Below are 10,533 nucleotides of genomic sequence, written 5' to 3' on the forward strand. Positions count from 1 at the left end.
GCTCAACCAATTGAGCCACCCAGGTGCACCCTGAATGACAATCTTAAGACCTAGCTTACTTCAGCCTACAAGCCAGGAAATTTTTCTCAAGGGAATTCTAAGTAATTAGCAGCAGGATTAGCCACATACTAAGCACGTGTTGGTTCCATAGGCACTGTCCTGCTTCACTCTATTTGGAACACTATTCTTAAGTTGGCTGAAATCTTAAACAACTCTGTGACATTTGTGATGTGTAAGGGATAAGAGCAGAAAGAGTACTCAATCTATAGGAGCTGCCTGAGTAGGATAAGGATGGAGAGCCATGCACTCTGGGTTAGGACCTGCAAACACAAATTGAGCAGAGCCAAGAACCACTGTACAAAACAGAGAATGGCAAAAGATGACACACCTAACCTGTTGTTGCAAGTGGTAGTAGTCTCATGGCAATCTTGGGAGATTTTTGTGGGCAAAACATCAACTTTTTGTGGGTATAACATCAAGTCTATCTAGACAGAATGATTAGTTCTTCAATAAACACATAATACCTTACCCCCAGAGCTAAGATCCCAGGAAAGCAGATATTTTATCTTTTTCTTTATTATTTTTGGTACTATGTATATATTATTTTCTCCCAGTTTGGGGCTTGTTGGGTCTATGTTTTCTCCATAAATATTATGTGCCACAAAGGGTACTAGGCACGGTGGACACAATTCCAAAAGAAAAAAAAGAAGAAGAGCTCTTTGGCCTCATGTAGCTTACATTCTAGAGCTTATATTCTAGCATAAGGAAATGAAGATAGATAGACAATAGAAAAGTAAATACATATGATAGTCCATGATTGAAAAGGAATGAGCAAATTGAATTTAAGATTAAAAAAAAAAAAGGAAGAAAAAAAAGAAAACAAATGAAATAGAGTGGGCATCCTTTACTTAGAAACTTTAGGAAAGACCTCTTTGAGGAAATAACATATAAACCGAGACCTGAATGATGAGGAGCCAGTCATGCTAGGGGTGGAAACAAACAAATACCAAGTTCAAGGCAGCTCTGTTTGGGAAACTGGCAGGACTGCATTGACAGAGCACAGAGAAAAGAAAACAAGGGATATAAAAGATGAGGCTGGAAAGTCAGGCAGAAACCAGATCGCAAAGGGTTTTGGAAGGAATGTAAAAGAGTTTGAGTTTTTTATTCTAAGAACCATAGGAAGCCACTTAAAGAATTTAATGTAACATAAGAACTGGTCATTTTTTCACTTTTACCAGTGAAAAAGATAACGATTGAAGTCTATTATGGACTCAGAATTGTCAAAACTTACATTTAATATTACTGCTCAACTTTTCATTCCAAAAATACACATCAAAATGCCTTTAACCTTAGGCACTTGTGACTTTTTCAATGGGTGTATTTTTTAAGGTTTAAAGTAATTAAAGAAGTGGCACACTCTGAACAAGATACCTAAAATTTACAACATAAGGCAAGTATTCAAGTTACCACATAAATGTTAAGGTTAAGAAAAACATTCAGATCTGAAAAGCTATCAACCTTATAAAGAACAGATATAGTTGACAGTTTATCATTTACAATTATTAACTATTACTCTCCACTTTAAAAGATGATTACCGGTATTTGAAATCTTTTCCAAGCAGGCAGTGCCTGCATTTCCTGGGGCAACCAACACATGTTTGACATGACTAGACTGTGCAAGTTTCCAGGCCAGGGTATGCTCCCTTCCTCCACTGCCGATTACAAGTACTCGGGCTGCCATTGCTGTCTGCAAAACAGGAATTCTAAAGGAAAATAAAAGCTGCAGAAAGAAAACCACAGTTGATATTTTAGAATGCACGTAGTTTACAAATCACAATTTCTAAGTATTTAAATAGAAGTATTCCAAAGATTCATTTGTGAAAAAATCAGGCTTATAATTTCAGATGACTATACTCACAAGAATTAGGGAAGTATGCACATATGTAATCTCTACACTCAAGGTGGGGCCTGAATTCAACACCCCGAGTTGCACGGTCTACCTACTGAGCCAGCCAGGTGCCCCAAGGACAGTGTTTTAAATCTCCTCTGAATAATCACCCTTTTTAGGCTTCACTTTGCCACTTTTATCATCAAACCTCAGTTAAACATGAATCCTAATACTGCAAATTCAGACCTCAAGTTTAAAATATCTTGCTTTTAGAGAGGCCTAGGTGGCTCAGCAGTTGAGCGTCTGCCTTCACGCTCAGGGCGTGATCCTGGAATCCGGACTGAGTCTCGCATCGGGCTCCTCTCAGGGAGCCTACTTCTCCCCCTGCCTCTGTCTCTCATGAATAAATAAATAAAATCTTAAAAAAAACCCTGCTTTTAAACCTTGTGATACTATAAACCATAGACTTCAAAGTTAAAAGCTGAAATACTTAACATTGGGACCTGTAAAGGATCAGATAGGAAGTATTTTCACTTTTGAGGGTCATACAATCTTTATGGTAACAAGTCAACTCTGCTGCTGTGGCACAATAGCAGCCACAGACAATACAGATATGGATGAACATGGTAAAGTCCAAAAAAACCTTACATAAATAGGCAGTGGGTTGTTGGTCATAGTTTGCCTATGTTCTGATTTAAGCAATTGGAAGTTATCAGAAGATTATAAAAAATTAGCATGTGTTTCAATAAAACTTTATTTATGGACATTAATTTGAATATCTTATAATTTTTTACATGTTATAAAAATATTCTTCCTTTTCCCCAATCATTTAACAATGTAAATATTGTTATTTGGTGCGCTATGCAAAAATAGGTGGCAGGACAGATTTGGCACAAGAGCCAGTTTGCTGACTCCTGATTTAAGAAGTCAGTGTAATATGTTAGAAAGTTGGTAGAGAAAAGAAAATCAACTTGAACATGTCTCACTTTGGTTCTGGCATCTGATTCTTAGCAGGATGGATGCAACACCTATCTCAACTCCAGTGAGTAGTGCAACCTTGGCTAAGCTCTAACCATCTCTAATTCAATTTTTTTTACATCTTAAAAGATGGAAGTAGGAGAACTTCCTCTAAGAGGCTACATAAAGGTTAACTAAAATGACTTTTTTTGAAATGGCATTTATAAACAGAATATAATTTCTGACACTCCGCATTTGTAAATGTAAACTTGTTATATTTGTTGCTTCTACATAAATTGAAACAGGAACAGGACAGGAAGAAGTACTAACAGGAAAAAAAAAAAGCCCCCCAAATAAATACTTTGTCACATTAATTTACTGATTTTTTTAAAAACCCCATTTCATTTATTTATTCCTGAGAAAGGCAGAGAGAGAGGCAGAGACACAGGCAGAGGGAGAAGCAGGCTCCTTGTGGGAGCCCGATGCAGGACTCGATCCCAGGACCCCGGGATCACGACCTGAGCCAAAGGCAGATGCTCCGCCAGAGTCACCCAGGTGTCCCTTAATTTACTAATTTCATAAGAAGGCATTTCATCAGGTACAAGACAAAATGAACACAGAAAACTGAATTCAGTAACTTCTTGTGCTAGAATTCTACATTTATATCTAAGCTGATAACACAAAAAAACTTAGGTTTTGAGCATTTACTTTGTGCCAGACGCTATTCTGAATAATTTTCACGGATGGGCTTCGCTTAATCTTAAAAGATCTAGGAGGCAGGGACGCCTGAGTGGCTCAGGGGTTGAGCATCCGCCTTTGGCTCAGGGTGTGAGCCTCGAGTCCCGGGATCAAGTCCCATATCCGGCTCCCTACAAGGAGCCTGCTTCTCCCTCTGCCTCTCATGAATAAACAAATAAAGTCTTAAAAAAAAATCTGTGAGGCAGATAAGGTGGTTACTTTATTTTACAGAGAGGAAACTGAGGCGCAATAAAGTTAAATCACCTGTTCATTGGTTAGAATTTTTTTTTTAAAAGATTTTATTTATTTATTCATGAGAGACACACAGAGGCAGAGACAGAAGCAGAGGGCGAAGCAGGCTCCCTGCAGGGGAGCCAGATGCGCGACGAGATCCCAGGACCACGACCTGGGTCGAAGACAGACGCTCAACCACTGAGCCACCCGGGCGCCCCTCGTAGGTCACAATTCTAAGAGGAAGTAAAGTCTGGATTCTAACGAGTCCAATTTTGCTCCAGATATTAACAATTGAGATTATGATCACTGACAATTGAAGAAAAAAAAAAAAACTTGCTAAACTATGCTCAGGACAAAAGCTATTTTAATGAAAAAGATTTGCCACGTGTATTGAAATAAAGGCATTCTCCTCAAATCTGGAGGAAAAAAATAAGTTTGACTAGGAGAGGCAACCAAAGGTAAACTGTCCTAGTGATTAACTACAGAGGGTCGCAGAAAGAGCAGAGCGCTCAGCCTGGGGGGGGGGGGGGGGGGCGGTCCACGCCAGGAGCGGTGGTTGGGCAGCCTGGGTTGCGAGGCGCTTGGGTTTGCACGGAGACTGCCCCTTGCTCGCGGGGACACCCCGAGGAACTTGCTCTTCGTGGACTCATCTGAGTGGGCAACCTAAAACAGGCCAAGTAAACCCACTGCAAACGACTTGAAAACCACGTGCAAAAGTGGACTCTAAGTCGGCTACAGACAGGGGGGTGCATTAGAGAAAATATGCAATTTGGGGTTAGGACCTTAAAAAAAAAAAAAGCGATGCGCCGACATCTCAGGCAGGGAAAGCGCCAAGACCCTGGGGGGGGGGGGTGTGAAAAGCACATGGCCAACCCCCCCCCCAGCCCACGGCATTCAAAAAGACGAGGACTCCCACGGCCAAACCAGTTCTTAGAGTTTTACCCAATTGGTGATATTAAATCCCCGAACCAGAGCGTAAACGTACTTTACTTAGAACCGGACAGGGGCGTCTGCACCGGCACCAGGGGGTCCGGCCGCTCGCGCTCCCTCGCTGGCCCGCGCGCTCCGAGGCCGGGCGCCCGCCGCGCGCCGGAAGTCGGCCCGGCGCGATCCGGCGCGCGCCCCGCCCCGCCCCGCCCCGCGGCGCCCGCGCCACCCCATTGGTCAGCGCGCGGCCCGTGGGGTCCGCAGCGAGGTGATCCAGTGTGACCGACTCCCTTGGGCCCTTGTGCGCCGTCTCCGCTTGCTCCACAGTGAAGCTAACCGGGGCCTTGCGCGTCTACCACTGCAGTTATCGGGCGCCACGTACCGTCTCTGATCCTCCTCCGGAGCCTTCAGGGCTCTGCGGAGGGGCAGCGCCCCAAATGCTAAATCCACGATTAGCTGATTGTGTTGCTAACGAGTCCGAGCTGACCCTCTTGGCATCCTAAAATGCACCCGGCTTTGAATGGCAGGTCGTCCGAGACCTCTGGCCCATGCATTAAAACAAGAGGTTGGGGGTGTGGGGGCGTGGATGACGATGGGATGCCACGGGAGAAAGATGGGGGTAAAAACGTGTTCTTATTCGCACCACGGTGGGGGCGGGCGCTGATTAATGCTTTTTCCGGATGTAGCTCCCTGCCAAAACACAACTCGGCGCCACCCAGGACGGCGGCGGCCCCCCCCGTGTCAAGCCGCGTCGCCCTTCTCACTCTCCTTCCTTATGCTGTGTAATCTTGAGCATTTAGTCAGCCTCTTCGTCCTTCCCGAGCATTGCGGGAGACTGACAACTTTAGCCGACACAGTCGCCTCAGGAGAGACTTCTCCTGTAATGGCGCCTGCGTCAGTCACTAACATGGCGGACATAGTCGTGCGCGGCGCAAACGTCAGCACCTCTACCCCAGCCGCTCAGAAACAGCGGAGGAGAACGGGGCCGTGCTCTCTGATTGGTCCAGCGGCGGAGCGTGCCGCTCTGGACGCTCCCACACAAGCCAATCAGGACGGCGAGAGACGGAATTGGCCGCTGCGCCTCCTTCCGAGGCATGCTGGGAGCCTGGAGGACTAGCGAGGAGGAGTTGAGAGAACGGAGCGGACGCCATGGCGACCAACATCGAGCAGATTTTTAGGTCTTTCGTGGTCAGTAAATTCCGGGAAATTCAACAGGAGCTTTCCAGGTAAACGCTTCCCAGACTCTTGTGCCCCCAAGGGATCGATAGGGCCCCGTGTAGCTTTCCATGGTACCTTTCTTCGGAGACGCCGTCGTTCCTCGCCTCAGGCCCCGCTACAGCCCCGCCTGGGCCCGGGATCCATTTTCCGGGCCCTCCCTCCCCCCCATCCGCTCCCTCCCTTTCCAGCGAGGAACTTGGCCTTTTCTGAGGTAACCCGGGACTCCCTCTTCTAGAACCGAGCTAAGATGCTCTCTTCTTTCCCGTTTGGTCATCTCTTTCCTTTTAGCTACTCGTAGGCCTAGTTGTCCACCGGGGACGGGCCTAGTTCCTTCCCCGGCTCCTCCTCCGCCGCCGCGTTTCCCCTCCCCCTCTCCGCCTCCGCGGATTTCGCCGGCCGGTGCCTGTGACCGGAAAGGGTCTCTAACGGCCGTTTCTTGAGTAATCTTAAATCCGCTTTATTATTGCACGCTTCAGACCATTTGGGGGGTCGGGATCCTTTAATTAGATTATTTGGGCCCTGGTGTCCTGTGGCTTCCACCGGGCAGCATTCTAATAATGGATTAGAAATTGAACGGAAAGCAGCTCAAATTAATGTTAGCTACTTTGACGAAATGTTCGAGGTGACAATGGAAGGGGATTTCTGAATTACTAGTAATTTCTCAATTTGGCAAGTGGATAGTAGACATTGTATTTAGGCCTCCCCCCCCCCTTTTTTTTTTTGCTACTCCTGCCCCAATTGACATATAAGACCAATACGCTACTTTTGCCGTTGCTCTTAGATTTTTACGTAGTTTCGCCTTAGTTCCATAAAATTTGAACGGGAATAGATTTCCAAAGGAATAAGCTCTATACGGAGAAAGGAAAATGGTGTTGGTCATGTTGTTTCGAGGTTGTCTTTTAAATTTTTGTTTTATGTAAAAATATTTGGTCCAGGTTCAAGTGTTTTTGCTAGTAATAATTCAAAAGTTCAGAGTAAGAGCAATACGTGAACTTAAAAACGCAATTGTAAATTAAGCGCTGAAATTAACATAGGGTTATTGGGGCAATGGTATATAATATCACTAAAATTACTAATTTTGCAGGGTATATTAAGTAGGAAATATATCCGCTCGCTCATTTCATTGCTGTTAAAATTTTGTTAGTGATTTTAGGTGATGAGAAAAGACCGGAGGTATAGGAATATAATTTTCCTGAAACTTTTAATAGTTTTAAGCAATGATTGTGTTTGCTTATTGTAATGTTTCGCTTTTATGTTTTATAAAAACTAGTTTTTGTATTTGAAAAACAGTGTTTTATTGTAAGACTTTTAGAAAAAAATAAATGAAAAAATTGAAAAACAACCACATAATGATGTTCTTTATGTTCTTTCATTTTTTTTTTCGCTTGTGTGTACTGATGCACATACATATTTTGTGAAGTGTGATCTTGTTTTGTATGGTTTTTTTCACCTAATGTGAACAAGTTTGTCTTTTTCACATTTTCAGTGTCTTTTTGGACCATTTTTATGGTTTCATAGAATAATATTGTAGGAATGTATTGTTGGATATTCAGATGGCTTGAAATTTTCATCCCTTTTCAATAACTGAGATAAATTCTGATAGCTTTAAGATGATTTGTTTTCTTACACACTTTTTAAAGTTGTACTTCTCCAAGTTTTAATCCGTGCCCTAATAATGTGATTGTGTATGTAAGTGGTTAGGAAAAGTGTAAAAGGGCTTCAGAAACAAAGTCTAAAAAAGAATATTAGACTTATATTTGGGGAATATTCAGCATCTCAAATAATATGTAATACATTATTGTAAAAACAAAATTTGGCTTATTTGTCATTTCAGTGAGTTATAGTTACTGTATTTTCCTATGTTTTTACATATCAGTTTGGGTAAGGAGGCTGACGTTTAAATAGTTAAGATAGCTAGTATATATAGATGGTGGTTAAGAGTATGAGCTCTGGTTTTGAATACCAGCTTCACCTCATAATAGCTCCATGAATTTTAGTCAAGTTTCTTTTCTGTGTGCCTTTTCTCTCATTTGTAAAATCAGAGTAATTGTGCTAATTATAGAGTTATCATTAAATGAGTTAAATACCCATGATTCTAGTTAATAGTAAATGTCAATTTTTATGTGACTTGTGTTTGAAAAACAAGTGTTCCCAAATAACAATTAACTACTTAATTTTTTTCTTTTTTGAACATTCATACTTTTATCAGGTAGTGGAGTGTAATCTGTTTTGTTAGCTAATTTTAATTAAATTGAATGTTCAAATTATTTTTTAAAACAATTTTATTAACTTAGAAAAATTGTGTAAGTAACTAGGTAAATGACATGCCTTTCGTGTTAAGGTTTTCCTGACCCTGGGAATTGAAAACACATTAAACCATCTATATTGATTTACTGTTAACCATAAATAAAACATTGTTTTCTATGAGTTTTTTTTGAAAACCAGGAAATACTAGGATTCTTGATCAATGGGTAAAATTTATATAAATGTATTTTTCTTTTTAAACTTTATGGTATTTCAGTAACTTTGATCAGGGGCTACAATTTATCTTTTTTACTCAATGTGTCTGTGGTATAACTGTTCCTTGATACTGTTGATGGTGATTGTGATCCATGCACAGGTGTGGTTTTATTGTGATTGTAGCCTCTGTCATGTTAGAATGGTATATTGTACCATGTATGTTAGGTGATATATTTTTCTTTGGATTTGTGATTGTGATCTTAATAATTTTTCTTCCTTGAGATAGATGATGCAAGTAACCCAAATCTAAATCAGTGTAGACTTCTGGAAATATTTTATTATTTTTTAAAAAGCTTAGAAAGCTGTTTCAAAGATTTTTTTTTTCTAAAATTCCATGGTTCTGAAAATTAAGTAATTGTGTAAAAATGAAACTGTACTAACTTCTAGTAGATAGGGTGAAAGAAGCACTGTTGGTGGGGAGTATCACCTGAAAGAAAATACAAAAATGGTGAAATGCGTGAACGGTGTAAGATTGTTTCAATCGCGTTAGAAATACTAATTCAGTGTATGGTGTGGTAAAAGTATTAATGAATTTTGGTAACTTTTCTTGTCAAGTGGAAGGAGTGAAGGCCAGCTCAATGGTGAAACAAATACACCTAATGAAGGAAACCAGGCAGGTGATGCAGCTGCCTCTGCCAGGAGCCTCCCAAATGAAGAAATAGTTCAGAAGATAGAGGAAGTACTTTCTGGGGTCTTAGATACAGAACTACGATATAAGCCAGGTAAGTTGGAGATAATTAGCTTTCTCAAAAACTTAAAAATTCTTAAGTAGTTGACAATATTATTTCTTTATGTTGTTTAAAAATGTTCACTTGGAAAAAAAATGTTCACTTGGTCTAAAACTGTAGTAAGTTTGAATTTATTTACTGAAAACTATTCAAAGTCTCTGAAAATACAGTTATATTTAAACATGAGCATTGATACTTGGTTGCTTTGTTGGTGGAATATAACTTTATTTGATTTAGTTTTGTAGTGCTTCTTTACCAGGATTTTGAATGCAGGTTTTCATGGAAAAATTGTTTAAATGTCCATTTTGGAAAGTATAAGAGCCTGAATCAAATTTGTAATGATTTTAAAACCCTAGGAGGTTTTATCCTAAAGCCCAAGTTTAGAGATTGCCTTGTTTTTGCATCTACCTTCTTACAAGTGCAATGAGTAGAGAGGAATCCTTGCTTTGATAATGTATTTTGGGAATTAATTAAATAATTGATGCTTAGAAACGAAAGCTTTATGATCAACCACAGAAATAACTAGCTTTGTTCAGTTTTGGAAATGAGGGGGTGGTATGGGTTTTTATTTTTTATTTTCATTATTTTTGATATAGCATATGGTAAAAAACAACCACCACCACCCAGCTTTGACTCCTGCTATCCTTAGATTTCATGGCTGTAGCAGTTTTTTCTTGAAGTATAACTTAGCTAATTGGTATTAGATATGTAAATAACAAGTAGTATAAAGTAGTTTTTCTTTGAAATGGATCTTGTCTTGTATTCATTTTTTCCATAGTCTTAGTGGCCTGGATTTCTGATCAGCTTTTCTTTTTCTTTTCTTTTTTTTTTTTAAAGATTTTATTTATTCATGAGAATACACAGAGAGGAGAGAGAGAGGCAGAGACACAGGCAGAGGGAGAAGCAGGCTCCATGCAGGGAGCCCGATGTGGGACTCGATCCTGGGTCTCCAGGATCACGCCCTGAGCTGTAGGCAGCGCTAAACCGCTGAGCCACCGGGGCTGCCCCCGATCAGCTTTTCTGGGACCACTAGAATTTAAGTTGGTATTGGCATTAGAGTAAATTAATCTAGTTGTAAAGAAGAAAACTGTTTTCTCTTCAGATACGCGGTGTTTTTAGGTTAAATGTAAAGGGGTATAAGAATTTCTTTCTTGGGCAGCCCCGGTGGCACAGCGGTTTAGCGCCGCTTGCAGCCCGGGGTGTGATCCTGGAGACCTGGGATCGAGTCCCATGTCGGGCTCCCTGCATGGAGCTTGCTTCTCCCTCACCCTCTCCCTCTGCCTGTGTCTGTGCCTCTCTCTCGCTCTCTCTGAATAAATAAAT

At 41.2% G+C, this 10,533-nt stretch overlaps 2 protein-coding genes across 7 annotated transcripts in view; one reads left to right on the forward strand and one right to left on the reverse strand.

Annotated features, from left to right (window-relative positions):
- GART (phosphoribosylglycinamide formyltransferase, phosphoribosylglycinamide synthetase, phosphoribosylaminoimidazole synthetase) overlaps positions 1-5,647 on the reverse strand; it is a 31,866-nt gene extending 26,219 nt beyond the window's left edge. Inside the window, exons 1-2 of one of the 2 annotated variants that reach the window (XM_038581390.1) lie at positions 5,127-5,647; positions 1,597-1,780 (exon numbers count right to left, since the gene is read on the reverse strand). In XM_038581390.1, the coding sequence (XP_038437318.1) occupies positions 1,597-1,741 (145 nt within the window). In that variant the 5' untranslated portion in view covers positions 1,742-1,780; positions 5,127-5,647. Of the gene's footprint in view, positions 1-1,596; positions 1,781-4,802; positions 4,914-5,126 lie in introns of those variants that run through there. The other variant, XM_038581389.1, reaches the window with a different exon arrangement.
- A 167-nt stretch (positions 5,648-5,814) lies between these two features.
- SON (SON DNA and RNA binding protein) overlaps positions 5,815-10,533 on the forward strand; it is a 32,899-nt gene continuing 28,180 nt past the window's right edge. For all 5 annotated transcript variants that reach the window (XM_038581385.1, XM_038581384.1, XM_038581386.1 and 2 more), the window contains exons 1-2: positions 5,815-5,970; positions 9,038-9,204. In XM_038581385.1, the coding sequence (XP_038437313.1) occupies positions 5,894-5,970; positions 9,038-9,204 (244 nt within the window). In that variant the 5' untranslated portion in view covers positions 5,815-5,893. The remainder of the gene's footprint in view (positions 5,971-9,037; positions 9,205-10,533) is intronic.

The sequence above is a fragment of the Canis lupus genome, chromosome 31, assembly GCF_011100685.1.
Source record: "Canis lupus familiaris isolate Mischka breed German Shepherd chromosome 31, alternate assembly UU_Cfam_GSD_1.0, whole genome shotgun sequence".
Lineage (NCBI taxonomy): Eukaryota > Metazoa > Chordata > Mammalia > Carnivora > Canidae > Canis > Canis lupus.